Genomic DNA, 25,951 nt, shown 5'->3' on the forward strand with positions numbered 1-25,951 from the left:
TTTTTCAGGTTTACCCTAGTTCTGTGTATAACCACCACTTCTACAGAAGCTTTGGCTTGTGAACTGTCGACCTAGCCTTTTTTTTCCTATTTTTCAGGTTTACCCTAGTTCTGTGTATAACCACCACTTCTACAGAAGCTTTGGCTTGTGAACTGTCGACCTAGCTCATAGAAGCTCTTTTTTCGCGGTGTTGTCAAACGGAGAGGATACCTGCTGTTGACAAGACGATCAACGTTGGGCCTTCTGGGGGGCCTGGTCATGACATCGGACTCTGGACCTTCGAATGCTAACGAAATAGCCGGAATCTTGGAACAAAATAATGCGAGGTAATTTTCTTTTCAATAAATAACCGAACCATTTGCTGACGCTCGAGCGTTTTCATTGTATATTTTATATGTATGTTTAGTAAAAAAAAAAAAAAAAAAAAAAAAAAAAAAAAAAAAAAAGGGTTTTAAAAAAGAAAAAAAAAAAAATTTTTAAACCAAGAGTACTTGGATTCTGCGACCTTCTCCTGCCTGCCGATAAATTCCCCCTGGGCTTCAAATTTGACTGCGACGAGCCCAACTTCCCCCTGACCGGAATGCGATTCGTGGGCCTTATGTCTATGATTGACCCGCCCCGGGCTGCTGTCCCTGATGCCGTCGCCAAGTGTAGATCTGCTGGAATCAAAGTCATCATGGTCACCGGTGATCATCCTATTACTGCCAAGGTACGTTGTCTCCATCAAGGAAATCGGTATAAGTAGGGCCATCGGGTATAGTAAACGCCTCATGTCACTGTGACTTGGTTAGATCTTTTGTGAGCCCACCTCTGTGGCTGAGTGGTCAAGAGCACTGATTCTCAACCTGGAGGTACTGGGTTCGAATCCCGGCTAGGGTGAAAATTTTCTGACCGAACTTTTCTGTTCTTGGATGGGAATGTGACCTTGGCAGTTACAGTTCTCTCTATCAAAACTTTTTTTTTTAAAGTAATTCCTGTACTGGATTGAAGACTCAGTAACTTTGTGTAAGTCCATTTTTAAAGAAGTATTTATTTGATTTATCCATATGTCTCCAGGCCATCGCCAAGTCTGTCGGAATCATCTCGGAAGGTAACGAGACAGTGGAGGATATCGCACTCAGATTGAACATTCCAGTGTCCGAGGTTAATCCTAGAGAAGCCAAGGCTGCTGTGGTCCATGGAAGTGAACTGAGAGAATTGTCTTCTGATTTACTCGACGAGATTCTGAGGTGAGTTATACCTTTTCTAGGGGTTTGGTCGGTGGTTAAGGCGCTTGCTTGGTAATCATGAGGGCGCGGGTTCGAATTAGCAGTGCTTCTGCTGATTGGACAAAAAAAAAATGAAATTGGACATTTTTTCTACATTAGACGCATGTGGTCTGTGTCGTAGCATGCCCATACCGTAGTAAGCCTCTCATCAGATGGGCGAGAAGAGACACAATACTTCCCATTTAGGTGATGAGTCAACACGAGAACACCAGAAAGTAACCCGTTGAAATATTTGCGATCGAAAAATGAGTTGTTACCTATCCTCCAATTTAATTTTAATAATTATTACTTTTGTTAATTTATGCACACGAATAAATGTTACTTGTTAATTCCAGATATCACACTGAGATCGTGTTTGCCCGTACGTCTCCCCAGCAGAAGTTGATCATTGTGGAAGGGTGTCAACGAATGGGTGCCATTGTGGCTGTCACTGGTGATGGTGTCAACGATTCTCCTGCCCTCAAGAAAGCTGATATTGGTATGCATGCTCCAGGATCTACCACGAGCTTTCTATAATTTACCTCGAAAAAAAAAAGATATTTAAATTCTGCAACTCACAAAAAAGCCTAGTTAACTTGGTTGGTAGCGCATCTGCCTTGTTAGCGCTAGGCCGCGGGTTCGAGAGATATTTAAATTCTGCAACTCACAAAAAAGCCTAGTTAACTTGGTTGGTAGCGCATCTGCCTTGTTAGCGCTAGGCCGCGGGTTCGATTCCCGTCCGGGGCGGATTTTATCCTAAACCGATAATATTCCATCTCTGAACAGCTGACTTTCTCCTATCCTGTCTTCCTTCTCTCTTCGATTTCGGGATGATAAAACCTTAGCACTAACAGTTCCCTCTATCAAACTAGGAAAAAAAACCTCTTAAAAAAAAAAATCCATTTCATTGGCCTCTAAACCAATATTTTTTGTCAAAATAACATCACAATCACATTGCTCCTCAGGTGTTGCTATGGGTATTGCCGGGTCTGACGTCTCCAAACAGGTCTCTCTTCGATTTCGGGATGATAAAACCTTAGCACTAACAGTTCCCTCTATCAAACTAGGAAAAAAAAACCTCTTAAAAAAAAAAAAAAATCCATTTCATTGGCCTCTAAGCCAATATTTTTTGTCAAAATAACATCACAATCACATTGCTCCTCAGGTGTTGCTATGGGTATTGCCGGGTCTGACGTCTCCAAACAGGTACCTCCAGGTTGAGAATCAGTGCTCTTGACCACTCAGCCACAGAGGTGGGCTCACAAAAGATCTAACCAAGTCACAGTGACATGAGGCGTTTACTATACCCGATGGCCCTACTTATACCGATTTCCTTGATGGAGACAACGTACCTTGGCAGTAATAGGATGATCACCGGTGACCATGATGACTTTGATTCCAGCAGATCTACACTTGGCGACGGCATCAGGGACAGCAGCCCGGGGCGGGTCAATCATAGACATAAGGCCCACGAATCGCATTCCGGTCAGGGGGAAGTTGGGCTCGTCGCAGTCAAATTTGAAGCCCAGGGGGAATTTATCGGCAGGCAGGAGAAGGTCGCAGAATCCAAGTACTCGCTCTCCCAGACCTCCCAACTCGTAGTAAGCATTGTTGAACGCCTCACGCATCTCTTCATCCAAAACCTTTGGGGAAAAACAAAGGGGTAAAGAAGATTAAGTATTTTTTTCCCCCCTTGAGACCGTAGGGGCTTCCAAAGTAAAGGCCAGTTCCCACTTTCCGATTTTTTTCCGAACGACACAAAATGTCCTTGTACCTTGTAGGCAATGTAATTTAAATGAGTGTTCCCACTACGCACGACACCATTTTTTTTTTTTCCGAACGACGGCGACGAGTGGGAACGGGCCTTAATTGTAATGGATACCATTCAATGGGACTTTGGAGATGGTCCAACTCTTTGGTGACAAGACGATGGACTAACCTTTGCTAGCTTAACTCCGTACACAAAAAGTCGAATCCGAGGCCTAGGTGAAGGGGCAAACAGCCCTAAAGGATAGGTTAAGCTTCTACGAAGCCTTTGCTACAGGCTTTCTTTCACATTAAAGAAACATAAGCCAAATGTCTACTGGCAATTAATATGGCACTTGCGACCTTTTCTGTGTACCTTTTGTGCGCAAGTCTTTTGAACATTATTGTGTATTTGGCACTATACAAAGAAATATATTCAAGATATATATATATCACTTGGAATTCACTCCATTAATTCAATCATTTCTAATTATAATTACCTTCTCTTTTCCGTTGATGAATATGGTGGAGCACTTGTCCAAGATTCGTTCGGGGGCTCCCTTCATAACTTCCAGATGGCGTGGGTCATTAGGGTCCTCAGTCTCATGGATGGACAAGAAAAAAAACATCCGAAACAATTATCAAATTTTAAACAAGCGCTAAAAGGGGTGAACATAAAATAAAATAAGAGTAATTAAAAAGAAAATGATAGTGAAATAAAAATGTAAATTTACTAACAAAGAATGCCCGGTTTAACAGTCACTACCTTGCTAACTACTTGAAATTAAGAATTAAGGAAGTATCAGCATTCAGCTGACAACTAAATTTCATCTTTTAGTTTCAGTTTACTAAATGTATGCAAAACACTCTAGCTTGATATCCAACAATGAAACCGGGCATCAATTGAAATAAAGGAGACAGTCACACTAAGTGATTCTACTCACTAGATTTTGTAGACTTTCTAGTTTCTACATACAGGTCGAAATGCTGTCTTAATGAAATTTTCCTCATATGACTAGACCACTCTAATGACTACATACATAAATAATACGCCTAACTAAACAAAGGTAACCGACTACTAGAAAAGAAGAAGACTAGAAGGTGAGTCAGAGTTGTGTCCTAATTTTTGGAGGGTAGTACTTCTTTTTAAGACCGGTGCATGCTACGACATGTCAGTCTGTCACTCATTGAGCGCGCGCAGTACACACTACACAACCAACGATCTGTCAAAAGACCGGTGCCCTATAACACCAAAGTATGGAAAAGTATTTACAATTCCATATTTCGATCTAATTCGTCCAAATTCAAAATTCTGCTTTTCCATTGTCCCTTTACTCCCGCAGTCTAAACAGGGTTTTGGTTTTTAGTCCCCTTCGAGCAGGATAAACAAGATATTCTATTCTATTCTGGAGACAAAACAGACACTGTACGTTAGTTGTCCTTTTATTGCACTCGGCATTGTTGAAATGTGATTGAAATTCCAGCAAAAAGTTGATGGATAACCACAGTGTAAAAAGCAGGAACAGGTGATCCAAAGACCAAAGGGACATGAACAAAACATGAGGCAAGTTATGATTTTCTTGGATGACAACAGATATCACATGTATTTAACACTATTTCCTGCTTAGGTTAAACAACGAGGTAAATCACTGATTTAAGTTCAAGAGCATTCGGATTTAATATTAGTTTGTGGTACTGAAAAGTCTCTTTTGTCTCGCAGTCTAAACAAGGAAGGTCTTATTAGGTCTAAACTGTATTAATCGAGGAATTAATTATGTACATAGTTGAAATTCCTTGTAGCTTCTTGCCAGGCAATCATCGTCGGCCTTCGACTACGTGTTGACACACCTTTAGTGGCCGAGTGGATATCGTACTTGGCTCGCCTTCCCAAGGTCCAGGGTTCAATTCCCGGCCGAGTGAAAGTTTTTCGACACTGAAAATTCTGTATTTATATGAACCCCTGAATCATGGGTAGATAGGTAGGTACATTGTGTATTTTGGCTTTTGGCTTACTATTTTTTTATTTAGTTATTTAATAAAAGTTGGGGTGAACAACCTGGTATTTCATCTTCTTTCGTAATTGAATAAGTATTAACAATGACCGACAAGGCTGACTGATTCTATCTGAGCAGTCAATATCAACAAATTAGTGTTATTGTTTACTTTAGTAGATACCTTCTTTATCGGTGTGAGACGGAAAATTCCGTTTATGCCAGCATTGTCAGTCAGCCTTTTTCTATCAATTCCATCAGCAGTGTTATATGTATAGGAGTAGCTAGCTATGGCCGGGTCCACAAACTGAGTTTAAACTCCGTTTAAGTTAAACTCTTGGAACTTGTAAGTTACTTTTCCATACTTTGGTGATATGAGGCACAGGTCTTGAGGTATGTCGTAAGGCGTGTATACTGAGTTTGCATAGAATGCAAAATCTGTCAGTTTAAAAGTTTGAACATATTTCTCGACCTGGACAATACCTGTCCAACAGCTGTTTATTCATACCAGCCTTGTTAAAAATAAGGACATAACTAAGACTCAGAGTCACTCTGAAAGTCTGAACTGAAATAGAAAAATAATCAAATAACAAATGAGCAAAGGAGGTATAATAGGCGAAGCAGTGGAAAGGCTAAAATGGGTCATGCTACTTATCTAGGAAAATCTAAAAAATGGAGTGTGACTCCACTGTTTCAAGTTTCTCCTAGCATGCTACATAATATAAATGGTGAACATATCTATATTGAATAGCTAAAAGAAAACATGATGGAAAAACTAGCAAATAAAATGCTACATGGAGAATTTGGTGGCATTCCTAGAGCGACCATATTGAGAGGCAAGTACCTGGCCACATATGAGCCACAGTCATCCGGTTCTGGGTCAGAGTACCAGTCTTGTCCGAACAGATGGTTGAGGTAGATCCTAGAGTTTCGACAGCCTCGAGATTCTTCACCAGACAGTTCTTGGATGCCATTCGCTTGGCGGTCAGCGTGAGACAGACAGTGACCGTAGCTAGAAGACCTTCGGGTACGTTGGCCACAATGATACCTGAATAAGGAGAAAGGGTATTAGTTTAAATGCTAGATCTTCTTCAAGGCATGTATCAAAAGTCCATTCATTCGTGACACGGAAACAACTTAGCTTACCAGTAAAAAAAGAGAGAGAGAGAGAGAGAGAGAGAGAGAGAGAGACTGGTACACATTAGAAAATCTCTGGACAGCTGTGCTCGTAGCCCACATATCAATTGAGTATCACATATATTATAAGGATTTATGTCGATGAATATAAAAAGATCATATAAGTACCCTTGGTATAACAGGAATATTGGGGGGAAATGGGTAATTATTCAGAAGCCACGACAATAAGAAAGCTCCTTTTTGTAGCAATTTTCTATTGACGTGACTTCTGAACAAGTACCAAATGGGTAATTATTCAGAAGCCACGACAATAAGAAAGCTCCTTTTTGTAGCAATTTTCTATTGACGTGACTTCTGAACAAGTACCAAAAAATGAAAGAGTAACTCACCAATGAGGAAAATGACAGCGTCCAGCCAATGGTAGCCGAGAGCGAAGGCAATGATGAAGAAGGAAACTCCCAGGAACACAGCCACACCAGTGATGATGTGAATGAAATGGTGGATCTCCTTGGCAATGGGGGTCTCTCCGGTGTCCAAACCAGAAGCCAGACCAGCGATACGTCCCATGACTGTGTTGTCCCCGCAACTGATCACAACTCCCTTGGCAGTACCTGACGGTGAGAGAACAAAATATTTGTTTATTTCTAGACCTAATAAGACCTTCCTTGTTTAGACTGCGAGACCAAATAGACTTTTCAGTACTATGCTGGCAGTATAAACAAGGTATATTCTATGCCATAATTTATGACTTGAGTAAACTCGAACCAATGTTGTGATTACACTTACTTCTTACCTGGTATTCCAGAGTTCAAGCGAATTATTATTATTATTTTCAATGTTTCACACATGGCCGTGATGCTTAGCGCTTAATCAAATAAATAAAATAAAGTTGAGGCCTTATATTTCTGACAAGCTTTCTTACTTGTCACCATTCTGATTCCTTTCCCACTTGTTCTCCTACAGGGAAGTCAACGGAGATGCGTCAGAAGCGGCTCTGCTCAAGTGCATGGAACTGGCTCTCGGTGATGTGATGAGTATCAGGCGACGAAACCGCAAGGTGTGCGAAATCCCGTTCAATTCAACCAACAAATATCTGAGGCCTTATATTTCTGACAAGCTTTCTTACTTGTCACCATTATAATTCCTTTCCCACTTGTTCGCCTACAGGGAAGTCAACGGAGATGCGTCAGAAGCGGCCCTGCTCAAGTGTATGGAACTGGCTCTCGGTGATGTGATGAGTATCAGGCGACGAAACCGCAAGGTGTGCGAAATCCCGTTCAATTCAACCAACAAATATCAGGTGTCCATCCATGAGACTGAGGACCCTAATGACCCACGCCATCTGGAAGTTATGAAGGGAGCCCCCGAACGAATCTTGGACAAGTGCTCCACCATATTCATCAACGGAAAAGAGAAGGTAATTATAATTAGAAATGATTGAATTAATGGAGTGAATTCCAAGTGATATATATATATCTTGAATATATTTCTTTGTATAGTGCCAAATACACAATAATGTTCAAAAGACTTGCGCACAAAAGGTACACAGAAAAGGTCGCAAGTGCCATATCAACGGAAAAGAGAAGGTAATCATAATTAGAAATGATTGAATTAATGGAGTGAATTCCAACTTACGTGATATATTTCGAATATATTTCTTTGTATAGTGCCAAATACACAATAATGTTCAAAAGACTTGCACACAAAAGGTACACAGAAAAGGTCGCAAGTGCCTAATTTTAATTGCCAGTAGACATTTGGCTTATGTTTCTTTAATGTGAAAGAAAGCCTGTAGCAAAGGCTTCGTAGAAGCTTAACCTATCCTTTGCAAGTGCCATATTAATTGCCAGTAGACATTTGGCTTATGTTTCTTTAATGTGAAAGAAAGCCTGTAGCAAAGGCTTCGTAGAAGCTTAACCTATCCTTTAGGGCTGTTTGCCCCTTCACCTAGGCCTCGGATTCGACTTTTTGTGTACGGAGTTAAGCTAGCAAAGGCTAGTCCATCGTCTTGTCACCAAAGAGTTGGACCATCTCCAAAGTCCCATTGAATGTTCTCCATTACAATTAAGGCCTGTTCCCACTCGTCGCCGTCGTTCAGAAAAAAATGGTGTCGTGCGTAGTGGGAACACTCATTTAAATTACATTGCCTACAAGGTACAAGGACATTTTGTGTCGTTCGGAAAAAAGCTAGTCCATCGTCTTGTCACCAAAGAGTTGGACCATCTCCAAAGTCCCATTGAATGTTCTCCATTACAATTAAGGCCTGTTCCCACTCGTCGCCGTCGTTCGGAAAAAAAAGAAAAAAAAAAAAATGGTGTCGTGCGTAGTGGGAACACTCTTTTAAATTACATTGCCTACAAGGACATTTTGTGTTGTTCGGAAAAAAATCGGATGATACTCATGAAAAGTGGGAACTGGCCTTTACTTTGGAAGCCCCTACGGTCTCAAGGGGAAAAAATACTTAATCTTCTTTACCCCTTTGTTTTTCCCCAAAGGTTTTGGATGAAGAGATGCGTGAGGCGTTCAACAATGCTTACTACTTAGTCCATCGTCTTGTCACCAAAGAGTTGGACCATCTCCAAAGTCCCATTGAATGGTATCCATTACAATTAAGGCCCGTTCCCACTCGTCGCCGTCGTTCGGAAAAAAAAAAAATGGTGTCGTGCGTAGTGGGAACACTCATTTAAATTACATTGCCTACAAGGTACAAGGACATTTTGTGTCGTTCGGAAAAAAATCGGAAAGTGGGAACTGGCCTTTACTTTGGAAGCCCCTACGGTCTCAAGGGGTTTTTTATTTATTTTTCCTCGTGTTTTCGTTTGTGTGAGTCTGTTTTTTTTTCTAACGCCTCTTCTTGCACCCTTGTTCCCTAATTTTTAGGTCCCTGCTATCTCTCTAGCGTATGAACAGGCTGAATCGGACATTATGAAACGTCGTCCCCGCAATCCATTTACGGATAAGCTAGTGAATGAAAGGTAATTTGAAAAAGATCCAAAAACTTGACGTAAACCGAAACTCAAGTCCATTCAAGTTGACCGATATCTTAGATTCATATTTATATGGATTTTAGCTTCTTCCTTTCTCTGTCTCTTACTCTACTGTCAGTACACCCTAATGAGTTATAATATTGTAAATGTTGGACAAATTACCTCGCCCTGCTCAACCAAAGGTTTTCTTGCACCATTCTCATCCCATCTTCTCCTGTAGATCACTGTGCCATAATCCTTAGAAACATAATCATCAGCCAACAATTAATTAGAATTCAACGGAAAGTAACAAATTTCCCCCTTGGTATATTCTAATTCTACCGTTTCCAATTAAATGCCTTTGCAGTATCAAAAAATTCTTCATTTACATTTTAATATTTCACCAAGTTAGTATATTTAGTATTCCCCAAATGTTGATCCTCCCTCGTTGAATGTTGATACCCTTTTGTTCTACTCTTTTCCACCACATATGAAATTTTGTAGGTTTCTGTTCCTTTTTCAGAGGTATACCTATAAAGGTGATTATCATTTTTTAAGGCATTTAATTTCCTACTAACAGAAAATAAAGTAACCATTTAATACGGCTTGGAAAACTTGGAATAATTTCGCTTGCTTTTGTACTAAACTTTAATAATCCTTTGAAAGTTCGTCATATTAATGATCATTAATTCAGATAACGGAAAATATATTTCCTTTATGCACTGACTTCACCAGAGGCTTTTTTGGGCTTTTCACGAAAGAATTGAAGAATTCCCAATTAGGTTGTTATCAAATATTTTTTGGTTGCATGAGATTAAGGCTGAAATTATTTCTATTGCAGATTAAGCTCTTCAAATAATTTTGCCGATTTTCTCTTTTTCAAACAATCTTGTTCTTGCCTTGCCACTGCTACTCTTCTTGGTCGATCTGCAAGAAAACCTTTTCTACAGAATATATTTCCTCCAACTCAATATTATAAGCGACTCGTTAATATTGTTATAACCAGGCGGATGACGTCACTTCTTCTCTTCACTCTCTGTGTTTAATGTTCTGTTTTTTTCCTTTCGGGTTTTTTATTGCTTGGCATGATCTTGGTTATTTTATTTTATATTTTGTTTCCATTAATTTCTTTTAGTTTTAATTTGTTTATTTCTCATCTCCACCATCATATTGTTTTTCTTAAAAACAATTGCATTTTTCGATTATTTTTTAGGAATAAAGTCAATTGGGATTATAGTGTGTTCTACGCGTCCTCTTACCTGATTCTATATTTTGTGTATGTAACCTACCCATGTATAACATTTCTTGTCGTCCTGTACCTAACATGTCAAAATCTAAGTTTATTTTAAAGTCAAACCATGTTCAATAATGCTACTAACTACCCTTTGCACCGAATTTTCCTCTTTTTATTGATATGTACCTCAATCATATTATCAATTTCAAATTTAATTTAAAAATGCCACCCACCTATATTAAAAAAAAGCAGGTATTATTAAATGATGCCGCCATAGCAGCACGGAATGCAATGCCTTTCACTGCTTAAACAAGATGGGTAAATCCAAATTTTTTGAGCTGGCACTTTGCATTTTAAATGTTTTTCATACTGGTTAGGTTTTAAAATTCTGAGCGGCATGTATGAAACCCGAACTTCAAAAAAATAATTCTCATTCAAGGAAAATGTTTCCATTCCAATTTCAAGCTTTTGCTCCGTTGTTGCATTCAACCGTCAATTTCTGATTTCTTTATAAACTTAGATTTTCTAAACCACTACTATCCTATGAAAAATTCGTGAATAATTCTCATACAAGGAAAATGTTTCCATTCTAATTTCAAGCTCTTGCTCCGTTGTTGCATTCAACCGTCAATTTCTGATTTCTTTATAAACTTAGATTTTCTAAACCACTACTATCCTATGAAAAATTCGTCGAGATCTATGTTTCGACAGAGGCACCACGAACGATGATTTGAAGTTATCGTTGTTGGGACCTATCAAACCGTCAGTTGCGTCTGTTAACATTTGACTTGACCATTATTGTGTGTTAGATGCCTGCTATATCTCTTGCATATGAGGCACCTGAGTCGGATATTATGAAAAGACAACCGCGTGATCCTTACCGCGATAATCTAGTCAATCACAGGTGGGACTAATATGCGAACTTCAAAGTCTGCATGAAATATGCAATCCTAGGTATATTCTGTACATTTGCATGTTTTCCCAATCCATCGCCCGACCGTGGCCAAGTTTTCTCACTGAATAATTGAGTGAGCACTAAACATTAGCTTTTCAAATCTCCTTGACTAAACATCTTGAACAGGGAACACATTTACGAGTATGTTGGAAATATCAGACGCTAATATTGTCCGGCTCTTGTAACACAAGTGTGAACCCTGCTTGAAGGTGACTACACACGACAAGTCCATTTGGCTCCAGTTTATTTTCCGCAGTCCAAATGGATCCCATTTAAATAGTGGCTTCTACACACAAGTCTACGATCTGAGCGCACGGCAGTGCGCCAGGCCAAGTTCCAGTAAGCACGCCTGTGTATCTTTACACGAACCGATTCGGCAGGTTTTTCTTCACTACACATGACAGTTCATTCCGAGGATTCATGCGATTGAGCAGAGCCACAGAATGGACTGCGTCCAGAGCAGATTTCGCTACTCTTTCATTTTGTATTAGTTTGTGTTCATTTGGACTGATGGACGTGTCGTGTATACGTGTACCCATATAGAATAGATGAGGGACCGACTGAACCTAAATGAATAAGTATTAGCTGAAAAATAAGATTTTTGAATGCATACTGTGAAAGGTCTCAAAATATCAGTTCTCCCTCATAACCTCTCAGTAAGGTAGTTAGCATGTGCCAATTTTAGTTACTCTCTGCTCACTCAGTTATTTTCACGAAACTATTGGCATTAAAAGTAAAACTAAATATTAATGATGTGAAAACACCAAGTACTGAGAAACCATTGTAAAATACATAACCGTTCACTTTACACATGACAGTTCATTCCGAGGATTCATGCGATTGAGCAGAGCCACAGAATGGACTGCGTCCAGAGCAGATTTCGCTACTCTTTCATTTTGTATTAGTTTGTGTTCATTTGGACTGATGGACTTGTCGTGTATACGTGTACCCATATAGAATAGATGAGGGACCGACTGAACCTAAATTAATAAGTATTAGCTGAAAAATGAGACTTTTGAATGCATACTGTGATAGGTCTCAAAATATCAGTTCTCCCTCATAACCTCTCAGTAAGGTAGTTAGCATGTGTCAATTTTAGCTACTCTCTGCTCACTCAGTTATTTTCACAAAACTATTGGCATTAAAAGTAAAACTAAATATTAATGATGTGAAAACACCAAGTACTGAGAAACCATTGTAAAATACATAACCGTTCACCTCAGTAAGGTAATAGTTACTCTCTGCTCACTCAGTTATTTTCACGAAACCATTGGCATTAAAAGTAAAACTAAATATTAATGATGTGAAAACACCAAGTACTGAGAAACCATTGTAAAATACATAACCGTTCAGCCATTGAAGTACTTTTTACTGTCCCTGCAATGTTCATACAAAAGAATCAACTTTTCAATGTTTGACGTTCATATTTTCTTCAAAATATTTTACTCTGTTTTCTTTCGATTTTTTCCCTCAAACGTCTGTCTAAATCGAGACTGTCTATTATCCAGCCAAATTTGGTTTCTTTCAAAATTTCCAAATTCCCCTGTGCTGGATATCCAAATTATTGAAAAAGGGAGAAAAATCATGAAAAGTGAATTAAAATTTGTTTGGTCGTTTTTGCTCTCCCAGTAAGCCAAACTTAATCCACAACTTGGTTTTTGGGGCTGTTTAAAGTGAATGCCAAATCAGTGTAACATTCGTTCTTTAATACACTGAAAAGCCAAAGTCAAATCAGGGCATAAAAACCCCTTAAAAGATGTTCTGGGAAGTCTCTCAACTTTTTGTCATAATAAATATTATGGAATTAGGTTTTCATTTGACAAATCTTAATGTCTAATCTTTTTTTACCTTACTCTAAGTCTTGATTTAGTGTGGTAAGTATTAAGATGGTGGCTATATTCTACTGTGTGTGTAAGTTGTAGTTAGATGGTGTTGTGTTCAGTGAAAAAATCATGAAAAGTGAATTAAAATTTGTTTGGTCGTTTTTGCTCCCCCAGTAAGCCAAACTTAATCCACGACTTGGTTTTTGGGGCTGTTTAAAGTGAATGCCAAATCAGTATAACATTCGTTCTGTAATACACTGAAAAGCCAAAGTCAAATCAGGGCATAAAAACCCCTTAAAAGATGTTCTGGCAAGTCTCTCAACTTTTTTGTCATAATAAATAATATGGAATTAGGTTTTCATTTGACAAATCTTGATGTCTAATCTTTTTTTTTTACCTTACTATAAGTCTTGATTTAGTGTGGTAAGTATTAAGATGGTGGCTATATTCTACTGTGTGTGTAAGTTGTAGTTAGATGGTGTTGTGTTCAGTAGGTAGTGTGCATGCTGCTCTTTCTTCGCGGGTTGAGAACATCTCACCCAGGAGGTAAAGCAAAAGCTAGATTTCATAAAAATCAAATTCTATTTAGTGAAAAATCGATAAAATGGGAATTGCCGAGAAATGAAATGATAATGGAAATGTAAGATAGAATAATTTTGCTTCACAGAAAGGAAATACGCTACAGAACTACCTCAGCGGTGTAGTGGTTAGCGCGATGAACTTAGGTTGGTGGTTCGAGTTCAAATGATATTTGTGACAAGTACAATGGTCAATGCCCAAGAAATCTTTTTTTTTTTTTTATTGCCCTTTTTGCACCCAGCTCCTCTATTGATTAAAGAAGAAGGAAAAAGACGCCCCCCCCCACCAGATTAAATTTGATGATTTCTATCTGAATGATTGTCATGCTGTGATTCGCAACCAGCCAAAGACTGGCAGCCACGTTATATAAATATATTTTAAATAAATGTTTCTCTCCTGATATGTGCATAAGTAATTCAAGTAAATGAATCGTATGTAAATGAATATGTATCACTCAAAATCTATTCCATGTATTTTTTTATTTTTTTTTTTTTAATTTTTTTACCTAATGTAGACCCTATAGTATTTTGTATAACTTAATACTTCCTTTCCAACGTATCATATACCTACTTAATTAAAATAACCTCTCTAATAATACTGCACCTTTAACCTCTATCGCACAGTTTTGCATGCGTAGATTTGATGCATTAATGTTGGTGTGTTAACAATAGATCTTAAAATGATTGGTATAAATTTAATAACTTTAGTATTAATAACAGTATTGATAAGTAAATAGTAAATTACAAATTTATGAATAGTAGGTAACTAGTCATGTATGTACGAGTAGGTATTGTAGGTACTGATTTATTATCATATTTCTTTCCAAGTCCATCTCCCGAATTCCTTTGCCATAGTTGATTTTCCATTTTCCAAGTACCTATTTCTTAGTAGGATTTTAAGCGCCCATCTTCATATTTTGTATATTTCAGTTTAATCAATATCCCCCACTTTAGATCATCCAGTATTTTATTCATTTGTTTCCTTGATAATTATTACGTTGAATCCCTTCTTTGCTTTACATCCTCCCTAATTTCCAAGATGGGTAATTCTGGAAATTATTCAATCTTACAAAGAAAAAAAATCCTTTTTTCCTTCTCCTATCATTTTAATAAAATTTCTTTTCGCCATTTCTATTTTCTACTCTATGTTGAAGAAATTGCAAGATAAATACTTAGATTCAGGTTTGTAGAAAAAGACACTGTACTGTCCATGGTGCCGTGGGCTATTTTGGACTGATCAGTCCTCAGTGTCTCGTCACATTGTCGTCAGTAAATTTGAAAAAATATGACTGGACTATTTGGACTTACTCGTACAATTTGTGCATGTCAAATTAGCCCAGTAAAAGTAGGAATTATGTTGGAATTTTTTAGAGAAAAGCTGAATTTTTCCCTGATGTGGGCCTATTAGAATCTTTACGATTTGCCATAACCTATAACAAATCGGGAATTGCCAAGCCATGTGAGGATCATTTGAGGAGCTGATTGAACTCCGAGTCAACTAGCAAGGTAGCATAAAAATCTGGGAACTCAAAACTCTATGTATTTTAACCATCGGCATCGCATCGTATTCAGCCTTTTTTTAAACAGTAGAAGTTAACCAATACTTACTAGTACTGAAAGAGCTCAATCATTTAGAGTTAATCTGTGGCTTACTATCTGGGATAATCTCCGGATTGAATTCCAGAGATGGTACGCCCGAGCATTAGGCTCCACAATCTCATATACCCGGCACCCTTTTCAACCCATTTCTTCTTTTCCCCCGTCTAGACTTATCTCAATGGCCTACGGACAGATTGGTATGATCCAAGCTGCTGCTGGGTTCTTCGTCTACTTTGTGATCATGGCTGAGAACGGCTTCCTGCCTCCCATTCTGTTCGGAATCCGAAAGCAGTGGGACTCGAAGGCCATCAACGATTTGACAGATTCGTATGGACAAGAATGGGTGAGTTGGATGTCAACTTGATGGGAAACTTTTTACTGACGTATTTTCGTTAGAACACCAGTTTTGGCTTCCATTCTTCCTTCTATTCGTACCTCATCACGGGTCCTGACTCAAAAAGAGCAAAAGAAATACTAGTTAGCAAAAAGGACTTAGGGCTAATCACAGCTCTCGTAACAGGTCATTGCAGACTCAATTACCACCTGACTTAAATGGGTATATCTGAGATACCTAACTGCTGAGGTGCTCACTAGAAAGCTAGAAACTAGACTTGTACCTACCGCACTTTTTCAAACATTTTTATTCAAAACTTAACTCGTCCTTTAGCGTAGGTGCATATGTGTGACCAATTCATCTAACACTCCGTTGTACTTTCTTCTTGCAGACATACCGTGACAGAAAAGAGCGTAGGTGCATATGGGTGACCAATTCATCTAACACTCCGTTGTACTTTCTTCTTGCAGACATACCGTGACAGAAAGGCTCTCGAGTTCACTTGCCATACAGCTTTCTTTGTGTCCATTGTGGTCGTACAGTGGGCCGATCTCATAGTTTGTAAGACTAGACGTAATTTTACCTACCGCACTTTTTCAAACATTTTTATTCAAAACTTATCTCGTCCTTTAGCGTAGGTGCATATGTGTGACCAATTCATCTAACACTCCGTTGTACTTTCTTCTTGCAGACATACCGTGACAGAAAAGCTCTCGAGTTCACTTGCCATACAGCTTTCTTTGTGTCCATTGTGGTCGTACAGTGGGCCGATCTCATAGTTTGTAAGACTAGACGTAACTCTCTGTTCCATCAGGGAATGAGGTAAGTCGCGAAATCTTGTAGCTTTTTCTCCCAAAGTTTTCATTTCGTATCAATTAAACAACTACTCCATTAGACGCTTGTGGTCTGTGTCGCAGCTTGCCCAAAGTATGTCCTTCATCAGATGGGCGAGAAGAGACACAATACTTCCCATTTAGGTACTGGGTCAACACGAGAACACCAGAAAGTAACCGGGTCTTGTGTGTTAATAAATACAGGATTTGAATTTTATCAGGTTCCCCGTGCTTCGCCACGGAAAATTGATCATAACCCGAGGTCGGTTTAGATTTCCGCAATATCCTCTCTTTTTACACGTCCAAAACATATTAATAAATAGTTATTTGCAACCCAAAAAAATAATAATATATTTTTTTTTTATCGATTCTATTGAAGTTAGTAGAATGAAAACTAACTCGAAATGTTCTCTGGTTTCAGGAATTGGGCATTGAACTTTGGCCTGGTGTTCGAGACTGCTCTAGCAGCATTCCTTTCCTATACACCGGGGATGGACAAGGGTCTTCGCATGTACCCTCTCAAGTAAGTACCTACCTATTTATTTAGACTCTTTATTGGTTATGATTCAATTTACACAAATACAAGAAATTACAAACAAAGGGCGACATTATTGTCTGGGGCAATTACCTATTATATTTATTTAGACTCTTTATTGGTTATAATTCAATTTACACAAATACAAGAAATTACAAACAAAGGGCGACATTATTGTCTGGGGCAATCTCTACCATTCAGCCCTATCTCATGACCCGAAAAAGATATCTTAAAGTTAAAGAACGGAAAGCGGAAAGTCTGAAAGATATGTTTTTATCCTTTTCTTTACGAGGAATATGCCACTTTTACGGAATGGATTAAGTATTACTAACTTACTTCTTTTCAAGATCAGGATGGAACTTAGTAGAATACTTTCCCCTCCTATAGGATATGGAAAGTAAAATGAAGTGACCTTTGTCCAAGATTGAACAGAAAAATACTTTGCCATAATGGTAAGGAATAAAGTACCTACCTACCTACCTAACACTATTATTGCTTGAGAATATTCACACATCAACAATCAAATTAGAAATTAGGACCTAGAAAATAATACTTCAGTGTAAAGGACGGGACGCAAAAATGATATCTGGTACTTTAACAACGGGCGTAAAAAATGGAGGGGAGGGAAAAAGATATCCTTTCTTTATTCTGCCATTACCATTGGGAAAAAGCAGAACCTGCTACAACAATAACAAGAATGGGAGGGAGAGAGAGGAAGAGTAAACTATCACATTTGACTAAAATCAGTTTCAATTTGTACCATAATAAAATAACATCTGCCATTGAACGTCAAAAATAACACACCAGCCTAGTCCTTTATTCATAGGAAATGGAAATCAGCTCTACCAGCTAATAACTGAGGTCATTAAGGTAATAATGCCCGTTTCAACATTAATGGGCAAAGTCAATGTACAAAGAAATATGTAAAAAGTGAGTGAGTTATGAAAAGATAACACACCAGCCTAGTCCTTTATTCATAGGAAATGGAAATCAGCTCTACCAGCTAATAACTGAGATCATTAAGGTAATAATGCCCGTTTCAACATTAATGGGCAAAGTCAATGTACAAAGAAATATGTAAAAAGTGAGTGAGTTATGAAAAGATCGTTCTAATCCTTGTTGCTATTGAAACCAGAAACGCTGGCTCCAATTGTTGTCGTGGAAGAACCACTGTAACGTGGAGAAAGTCGGAAACGCGCGTTGTGGGTGTTGAGGAAACTTTACAATTTAGTTTACTCAACTTACTTACTTCAAGATGTTTGGTAGGTTCCTCAGTATTTTGTTTTTTGTTATATCTATATTGTTGATTGATGAATCGGGCTAAACCCATCTGATGAATTAATTGGGTAACAACGGGATAAACCCATCTAAATATGAAAAGAGTTCTCATTTTAGTGGACCATTTAGTCAATTAGTCCTTGTCTGGCTGGGGGACGTTAAACAGGGAGTAGGCCAGCTTAGTCTGGCTGGGGGACTTTAAACAGGGAGTATACCAACTTAACTTTCCCTTGTTGAAGAAATATCAAAGGTTGAGTGTGAAGGGCATCCACTCGTAAAATTTTGTAGCCACAACCAAATGTCAGCCCAAAACGATCACCCTAGTAAGGGCTGATTGTGAGGCTGACGAAAAACGTCGACCCCGTCTGTACACGGGAAAAGGCGAAGAAAAAGAAGATTCAGTCAATTAGTTCGATCCTAGGAACAAAGAGTTGAAGAGTGAGTTCCATGTGTTAGGATCTGACTCAATGACTGAGTACACCACTGAAAAGAGTAGTTCATTTTTTACAACTCACTTCTTACACATTTTTAGTAGAAAGTACATATTTTGATCTTTGCTCTTACACATGAGAGTACCTTTACCTGCCACAGTAGCCATTTTGTCTCTCCCTAAAACATGGAGAGATTCTTACATACAGAAAACTCAACTTAATACTTTGAATACATCATAATCAGGATCGTAGCAATGAAATAATAATGTGTGGTTTACAAGTAGAATAGCTTATCACTGAGCACATCAGAAGGAAGGCGCTGCAGATGCATTCCTGTCAGGTATGCTATGCGATGTGCATACTGACACACTGCAGGTACTCTGATGGTTCCAGGCCAGTTGTAATACAGGTGGCATAGTTTGTAGGAAAGTCTCTGCAGATGATCTACCTTGACATTGTTATCATTACGAAGTACAATGTAATGGCTTGGAGTAACCGTGCCCTGACGTACATGTTGACTTACAAGGAAGAAGTCACTCAGAGTTTTACGAGTGACAGTATGGTCTAATACAGAGCCAGAAGGTGCGTTAGCAAGGTTAGGACGCTCGCCAGCGCTCAGAAGTTGGAAGATCTTTGTGTTGATACGTTTCTGTACAATGATAGCAGTAATCTTGGGTGCATAACTACAGCTAGGGAGAGTTGTCATGATGGTATCAACTATCTGCTGATATTGATCGATTTCAACGCGAGACACAGAGTCCAACTGCCCATCACTGACACCATCCCGGAAGATAAAGATCTGTTTTGGAGGTACAGAGTTTGCTTGGATAAATCTGTCCAGGGCTTGCTTGAACGGTTGTGCAATACTGTCTGTTATCTCTTGTCCTCGACGCTGAATAACTGCTTGAGAGTAATAGGTTGTAAAGTCTTTATTGGTGGAAGCTACAAGTCCGACGATATTCTGACCTTGACTACCGACACCTTCATGATATACATCAATACCTATCACCATGGCACAGTCATAAGGGATCTGGACACTCCATAGACTTCCACCTAGCTTACAGTTGATCTGTAGAGCGATCTTCATCACGATGGACTTCATTTTATCTTCACGGGAGATAGTACGTGAGTTTATCACTTGAGATGGAATGGGTCTCTCACAGCAGCAATATTTCTTCACTGCTTGATATCTGTCAGTACGAGGTGCATTGAATATGATCACTACAAACTGAGTATCACTTCTCATGCTCTTCAGTGCAGTTAGATAACTCAAAGTTTGCTCTTCTTGTAAAGCGATCACTTGAGGCTTTTTCACTCGGATACCAATCGCATTACTGTTTCTATTCAAACAGTTGAGGAAGTTATCAGCATTGCGCTGATCTCTTCTGATATGTATCAACACCCACTGGTCAAAGTTAACCACAGTCAAGGCAGGGTTGGTACCCACTTGTCTATTCCAATCTGCTTCTTGCGAGCCAGGCGCTACGAAATTATTCCCCATGTAAATTTTTTCCACCGGAAGAATACGAGCATTCAGCGTCTCCATTGATTTATTCAAGGTCAAACCCCAACCTTTCAGTAACTCCGACGTCTCCTTGTTGTTGTTGACATTGTTAATATATTTGCTGATGGCTTGGAGTTTCTGATTAGGGTCGACTCGTGTGAAGGAAGCGATGGATTTCATGACTTGGAAGTCATTTCTCATAGCATCAGATAGGCCAGTAAGGAATGCAAGTTCAGGAACGATGGCCGCTATGTAGTGTGATTCTTCAACATTTGTACCTCGCCTTGTTTTTCTCTTCACTCGAGTGATCAACATGGGTTGACTTTTGTCTCTTATTTCAATATTATAGGCCTCCCTGTAGTAATCCACATACGACTTCGGCTCTCCTCTCTTTGTGAATGTACTCATGGGTGTCTGCTTGAAGTCAATTTCATCAATCCTATAGGTTTGATTATTATATCTTGTCAACACAATTTCTCCTATGAGTGCCTGACTCAGACGTTCCATGAAATTGCCTCCAAACTTTTCTTTGAGTTCATCAATCAAATCCAGACAAGTACTTGTTCTCAATACCCGACATGAGGTGTCAATTTGTAATTTGAGTCCTCCTTCATACTCATCTATGGCAGTCACAAATCCTGGCCATACTTCCAACTTGTACTGAGGTATCAACAGTTTACTTCTGGGGTCATACAGACAATCCTTGAATTGAACCATACTGAGAAGGAAAGCAATCTTACGGAACAGAATATTATAGAACATCAAGTTCTCATAGAATTGTCTCTGTCTCTTGAAAATAATTGTAATTTGAACATCACTTCCCTCTCGAGTTTGACAAGTTGTGTTCACAGTGTCAGATGATAATTTAAATGGGAGGAACAGGTTCATCCCGTCAAATGTCTTATACTGTCCAAGAAGATCATTTAGGCTGTTAATCAACCTATTGCGGATACCTCTTGAGTCTATAGGAGGGTTGAACTTGACTTCATATTCATACATACCACTTCCTTCTTTGACAGAAAGGTCAATGTAGTTCACCATGACTTTGATGGGTTGACCCAATTCTCCCCTGAAGTACACTGGTTCAGATGGTGGTTTACTCTTTGATATGGACAGAGCTTTCATCTGTTGTGTGGGGGGAGAGGATGGAGCATCACCTCCAGGACCTGGGGTTCCACTAGTTGGTACAACACCCTTTGCCAGAAGTTGCTGGAGTAGTCTGCCTCGGCCTATGTGTTTTGGGGCAGGTTCACTTGCCTGAGAGGGGGAAGAAGTTGAAGGGGAAGGGATCCCAGGAGCATGGGAGCCTGTTGTGTCATCAGTAGAGGTTGTGGGTAGACTACCAGGACGTTTCTCTTCTTCCTCTCTTCTCTTAGCTTCAAGTATTTGCTTGAGAGCAGCACCCCTGCCACCTCTTCCTGCCATCTGAAATACAAGGGTGCTAATTTTAGTACACACAATAAAAGTTATGCATATGTACTTACCGAAACCTTTTATGTGCATTTAAGGTAAAAGAGAAATTTCCATTTCAAAAGGAATTGAAAATCCAACAAAGAATTTTAGTCACACATGGAATATGGAGTGTGAAGTGGTGCCTTTTCCCACTAGTCTCATGATTTTACATATGACAGTACATAGTTGGTGTTATTTGAATATGTAAACCAATGTTATGTTTAAAATACCTATCTAGGTACCCTAAATAAATATTGAGCTACCTAAATACACCTGCCTTGGTGAAGTGTTCTAGAAATTCACTTGGTGAACAGGAGGGCACAGGTTCAACTGCCTATCATATTTCTTTCCAAGTCCATCTCCCGAATTCCTTTGCCATAGTTGATTTTCCATTTTCCAAGTACCTATTTCTTAGTAGGATTTTAAGCGCCCATCTTCATATTTTGTATATTTCAGTTTAATCAATATCCCCCACTTTAGATCATCCAGTATTTTATTCATTTGTTTCCTTGATAATTATTACGTTGAATCCCTTCTTTGCTTTACATCCTCCCTAATTTCCAAGATAGGTAATTCTGGAAATTATTCCATCTTACAAAGAAAAAAATCCTCTTTTCCTTCTCCTATCATTTTAATAAAATTTCTTTTCGCCATTTCTATTTTCTACTCTATGTTGAAGAAATTGCAAGGGTAATTCTGGAAATTATTCAATCTTACAAAGAAAAAAAATCCTTTTTTCCTTCTCCTATCATTTTAATAAAATTTCTTTTCGCCATTTCTATTTTCTACTCTATGTTGAAGAAATTGCAAGATAAATACTTAGATTCAGGTTTGTAGAAAAAGACACTGTACTGTCCATGGTGCCGTGGGCTATTTTGGACTGATCAGTCCTCAGTGTCTCGTCACATTGTCGTCAGTAAATTTGAAAAAATATGACTGGACTATTTGGACTTACTCGTACAATTTGTGCATGTCAAATTAGCCCAGTAAAAGTAGGAATTATGTTGGAATTTTTTAGAGAAAAGCTGAATTTTTCCCTGATGTGGGCCTATTAGAATCTTTACGATTTGCCATAACCTATAACAAATCGGGAATTGCCAAGCCATGTGAGGATCATTTGAGGAGCTGATTGAACTCCGAGTCAACTAGCAAGGTAGCATAAAAATCTGGGAACTCAAAACTCTATGTATTTTAACCATCGGCATCGCATCGTATTCAGCCTTTTTTTAAGCAGTAGAAGTTAACCAATACTTACTAGTACTGAAAGAGCTCAATCATTTAGAGTTAATCTGTGGCTTACAATCTGGGATAATCTCCGGATTGAATTCCAGAGATGGTACGCCCGAGCATTAGGCTCCACAATCTCATATACCCGGCACCCTTTTCAACCCATTTCTTCTTTTCCCCCGTCTAGACTTATCTCAATGGCCTACGGACAGATTGGTATGATCCAAGCTGCTGCTGGGTTCTTCGTCTACTTTGTGATCATGGCTGAGAACGGCTTCCTGCCTCCCATTCTGTTCGGAATCCGAAAGCAGTGGGACTCGAAGGCCATCAACGATTTGACAGATTCGTATGGACAAGAATGGGTGAGTTGGATGTCAACTTGATGGGAAACTTTTTACTGACGTATTTTCGTTAGAACACCAGTTTTGGCTTCCATTCTTCCTTCTATTCGTACCTCATCACGGGTCCTGACTCAAAAAGAGCAAAAGAAATACTAGTTAGCAAAAAGGACTTAGGGCTAATCACAGCTCTCGTAACAGGTCATTGCAGACTCAATTACCACCTGACTTAAATGGGTATATCTGAGATACCTAACTGCTGAGGTGCTCACTAGAAAGCTAGAAACTAGACTTGTACCTACCGCACTTTTTCAAACATTTTTATTCAAAACTTAACTCGTCCTTTAGCGTAGGTGCATATGTGTGACCAATTCATCTAACACTCCGTTGTACTTTCTTCTTGCAGACATACCGTGACAGAAAAGCTCTCGAGTTCACTTGCCATACAGCTTTCTTTGTGTCCATTGTGGTCGTACAGTGGGCCGATCTCATAGTTTGTAAGACTAGACGTAACTCTCTGTTCCATCAGGGAATGAGGTAAGTCGCGAAATCTTGTAGCTTTTTCTCCCAAAGTTTTCATTTCGTATCAATTAAACAACTACTCCATTAGACGCTTGTGGTCTGTGTCGCAGCTTGCCCAAAGTATGTCCTTCATCAGATGGGCGAGAAGAGACACAATACTTCCCATTTAGGTACTGGGTCAACACGAGAACACCAGAAAGTAACCGGGTCTTGTGTGTTAATAAATACAGGATTTGAATTTTATCAGGTTCCCCGTGCTTCGCCACGGAAAATTGATCATAACCCGAGGTCGGTTTAGATTTCCGCAATATCCTCTCTTTTTACACGTCCAAAACATATTAATAAATAGTTATTTGCAACCCAAAAAAATAATAATATATTTTTTTTTTATCGATTCTATTGAAGTTAGTAGAATGAAAACTAACTCGAAATGTTCTCTGGTTTCAGGAATTGGGCATTGAACTTTGGCCTGGTGTTCGAGACTGCTCTAGCAGCATTCCTTTCCTATACACCGGGGATGGACAAGGGTCTTCGCATGTACCCTCTCAAGTAAGTACCTACCTATTTATTTAGACTCTTTATTGGTTATAATTCAATTTACACAAATACAAGAAATTACAAACAAAGGGCGACATTATTGTCTGGGGCAATCTCTACCATTCAGCCCTATCTCATGACCCGAAAAAGATATCTTAAAGTTAAAGAACGGAAAGCGGAAAGTCTGAAAGATATGTTTTTATCCTTTTCTTTACGAGGCGCGACCCTTTTTAATGCAATGTTTAACCTCATCCAGCCCGAGTGGGGCCGGGAAAAAGCTTTAGCACAAGATTGTTTACGAGGCGCGACCCTTTTTAATGCAATGTTTAACCTCATCCAGCCCGAGTGGGGCCGGGAAAAAGCTTTAGCACAAGATTGTCCAGGTGGTCACCCATCCAGATACCAACCGAGTGTAACGTTGCTTAACTTCAATGAACCATAGGGAACTGGTGCATTCAACATGATATCGCCGCTGTCTTCCATTCAATGAAATAGGTAACTAAAAAAAAAGAGGTTTGACAGAGGGAACTGTAACTGCCAAGATCTTGTCGTCCCGAAATCGAAGAGAGAAGGAAGACAGGACAAGAGAAAGCCAGCCGTTCCGAGAACGAACATTACCCCTTCGGGATAAAGAAATAACCTTGAAATTCTAGATAAGGAGAACCAAAAGGCAGATATATTGTGCAGAACTTCAAAGAGTTCTGCAAGAGTTCTTCGAAGTTCTGCACAATATATCTGCCTTTTGGTTCTCCTTATCTCCTTATCTGACCCACAGAACTTATATATAATGACTGCTGAAACCCTCCAAGAGATTAACCTTGAAATTATTTCTTTTTCCAGATTCACCTGGTGGTTGCCTCCCCTTCCATTCATGATTTCCATTTTCATCTACGACGAAGTGCGAAAGTTCTACTTAAGGAGAAATCCAGGCGGCTGGTTAGAGCAGGAGACCTACTATTAAGTTTTCACACGGGGAGCGCTGGTAATCATTTTTACACCCGTTGCCATAGAAACAGCAACTGTCATAGAAACCGTCTCTTGTTGCCATAGAAACAGCAGCCTGTTGTCATAGAAACTGACACCCGTTGCCATAGAAACAGCAACTGTCATAGAAACCGTCTCTTGTTGCCATAGAAACAGCAGCCTGTTGTCATAGAAACTGTCTCTTGTTGCCATAGAAACAGCGGCCTGTTGTCATAGAAACTGTCTCTTGTTGCCATAGAAACAGCGGCTCGTTCTAATCCTTGTTGCTATTGAAACCAGAAACGCTGGCTCCAATTGTTGTCGTGGAAGAACCACTGTAACGTGGAGAAAGTCGGAAACGCGCGTTGTGGGTGTTGAGGAAACTTTACGATTTAGTTTACTCAACTTACTTACTTCAAGATGTTTGGTAGGTTCCTCAGTATTTTGTTGTATCTATGTTGTTGATTGATGAATCGGGCTAAACCCATCTGATGAATTAATTGGGTAACAACGGGATAAACCCATCTAAAGTGTAATTCGTTTCATATATCTATATTGTTGATTGATGAATCGGGCTAAACCCATCTGATGAATTAATTGGGTAACAACGGGATAAACCCATCTAAAGTGTAATTCGTTTCATCTCGACATACCGCACTTTTTACTGAAATACTGCTCGTTCTGCATGTAAAACGCTCAATTGGTATCTAGATTTTAATAG

General features: G+C 39.1%; 2 protein-coding genes across 2 annotated transcripts; one reads left to right on the forward strand and one right to left on the reverse strand.

Annotated features, from left to right (window-relative positions):
- Window positions 1–490: 490 nt before the first annotated feature.
- On the forward strand, window positions 491–25,724 carry LOC103507789 (sodium/potassium-transporting ATPase subunit alpha). The gene is made up of 15 exons (XM_026822555.1): window positions 491–709; window positions 1,057–1,229; window positions 1,604–1,746; window positions 2,213–2,253; window positions 5,736–5,899; window positions 6,529–6,681; window positions 7,085–7,219; window positions 7,289–7,538; window positions 8,617–8,664; window positions 9,002–9,096; window positions 15,445–15,619; window positions 16,302–16,432; window positions 16,865–16,966; window positions 25,108–25,260; window positions 25,346–25,724. The coding sequence occupies exons 1-14, from the start codon at window positions 581–583 to the stop codon at window positions 25,226–25,228; spliced, it is 1,860 nt and encodes a 619-aa protein (XP_026678356.1). The 5' UTR covers window positions 491–580; the 3' UTR covers window positions 25,229–25,260; window positions 25,346–25,724.
- On the reverse strand, window positions 18,398–21,635 carry LOC103507780 (piwi-like protein Ago3). Its single transcript, XM_008472285.2, has one exon. The coding sequence runs from the start codon at window positions 21,614–21,616 to the stop codon at window positions 18,962–18,964; it is 2,655 nt and encodes an 884-aa protein (XP_008470507.1). The 5' UTR covers window positions 21,617–21,635; the 3' UTR covers window positions 18,398–18,961.
- Window positions 25,725–25,951: the final 227 nt, after the last annotated feature.

The sequence above is a fragment of the Diaphorina citri genome, unplaced genomic scaffold (genome assembly GCF_000475195.1).
Source record: "Diaphorina citri unplaced genomic scaffold, Diaci psyllid genome assembly version 1.1 scaffold342, whole genome shotgun sequence".
Lineage (NCBI taxonomy): Eukaryota > Metazoa > Arthropoda > Insecta > Hemiptera > Psyllidae > Diaphorina > Diaphorina citri.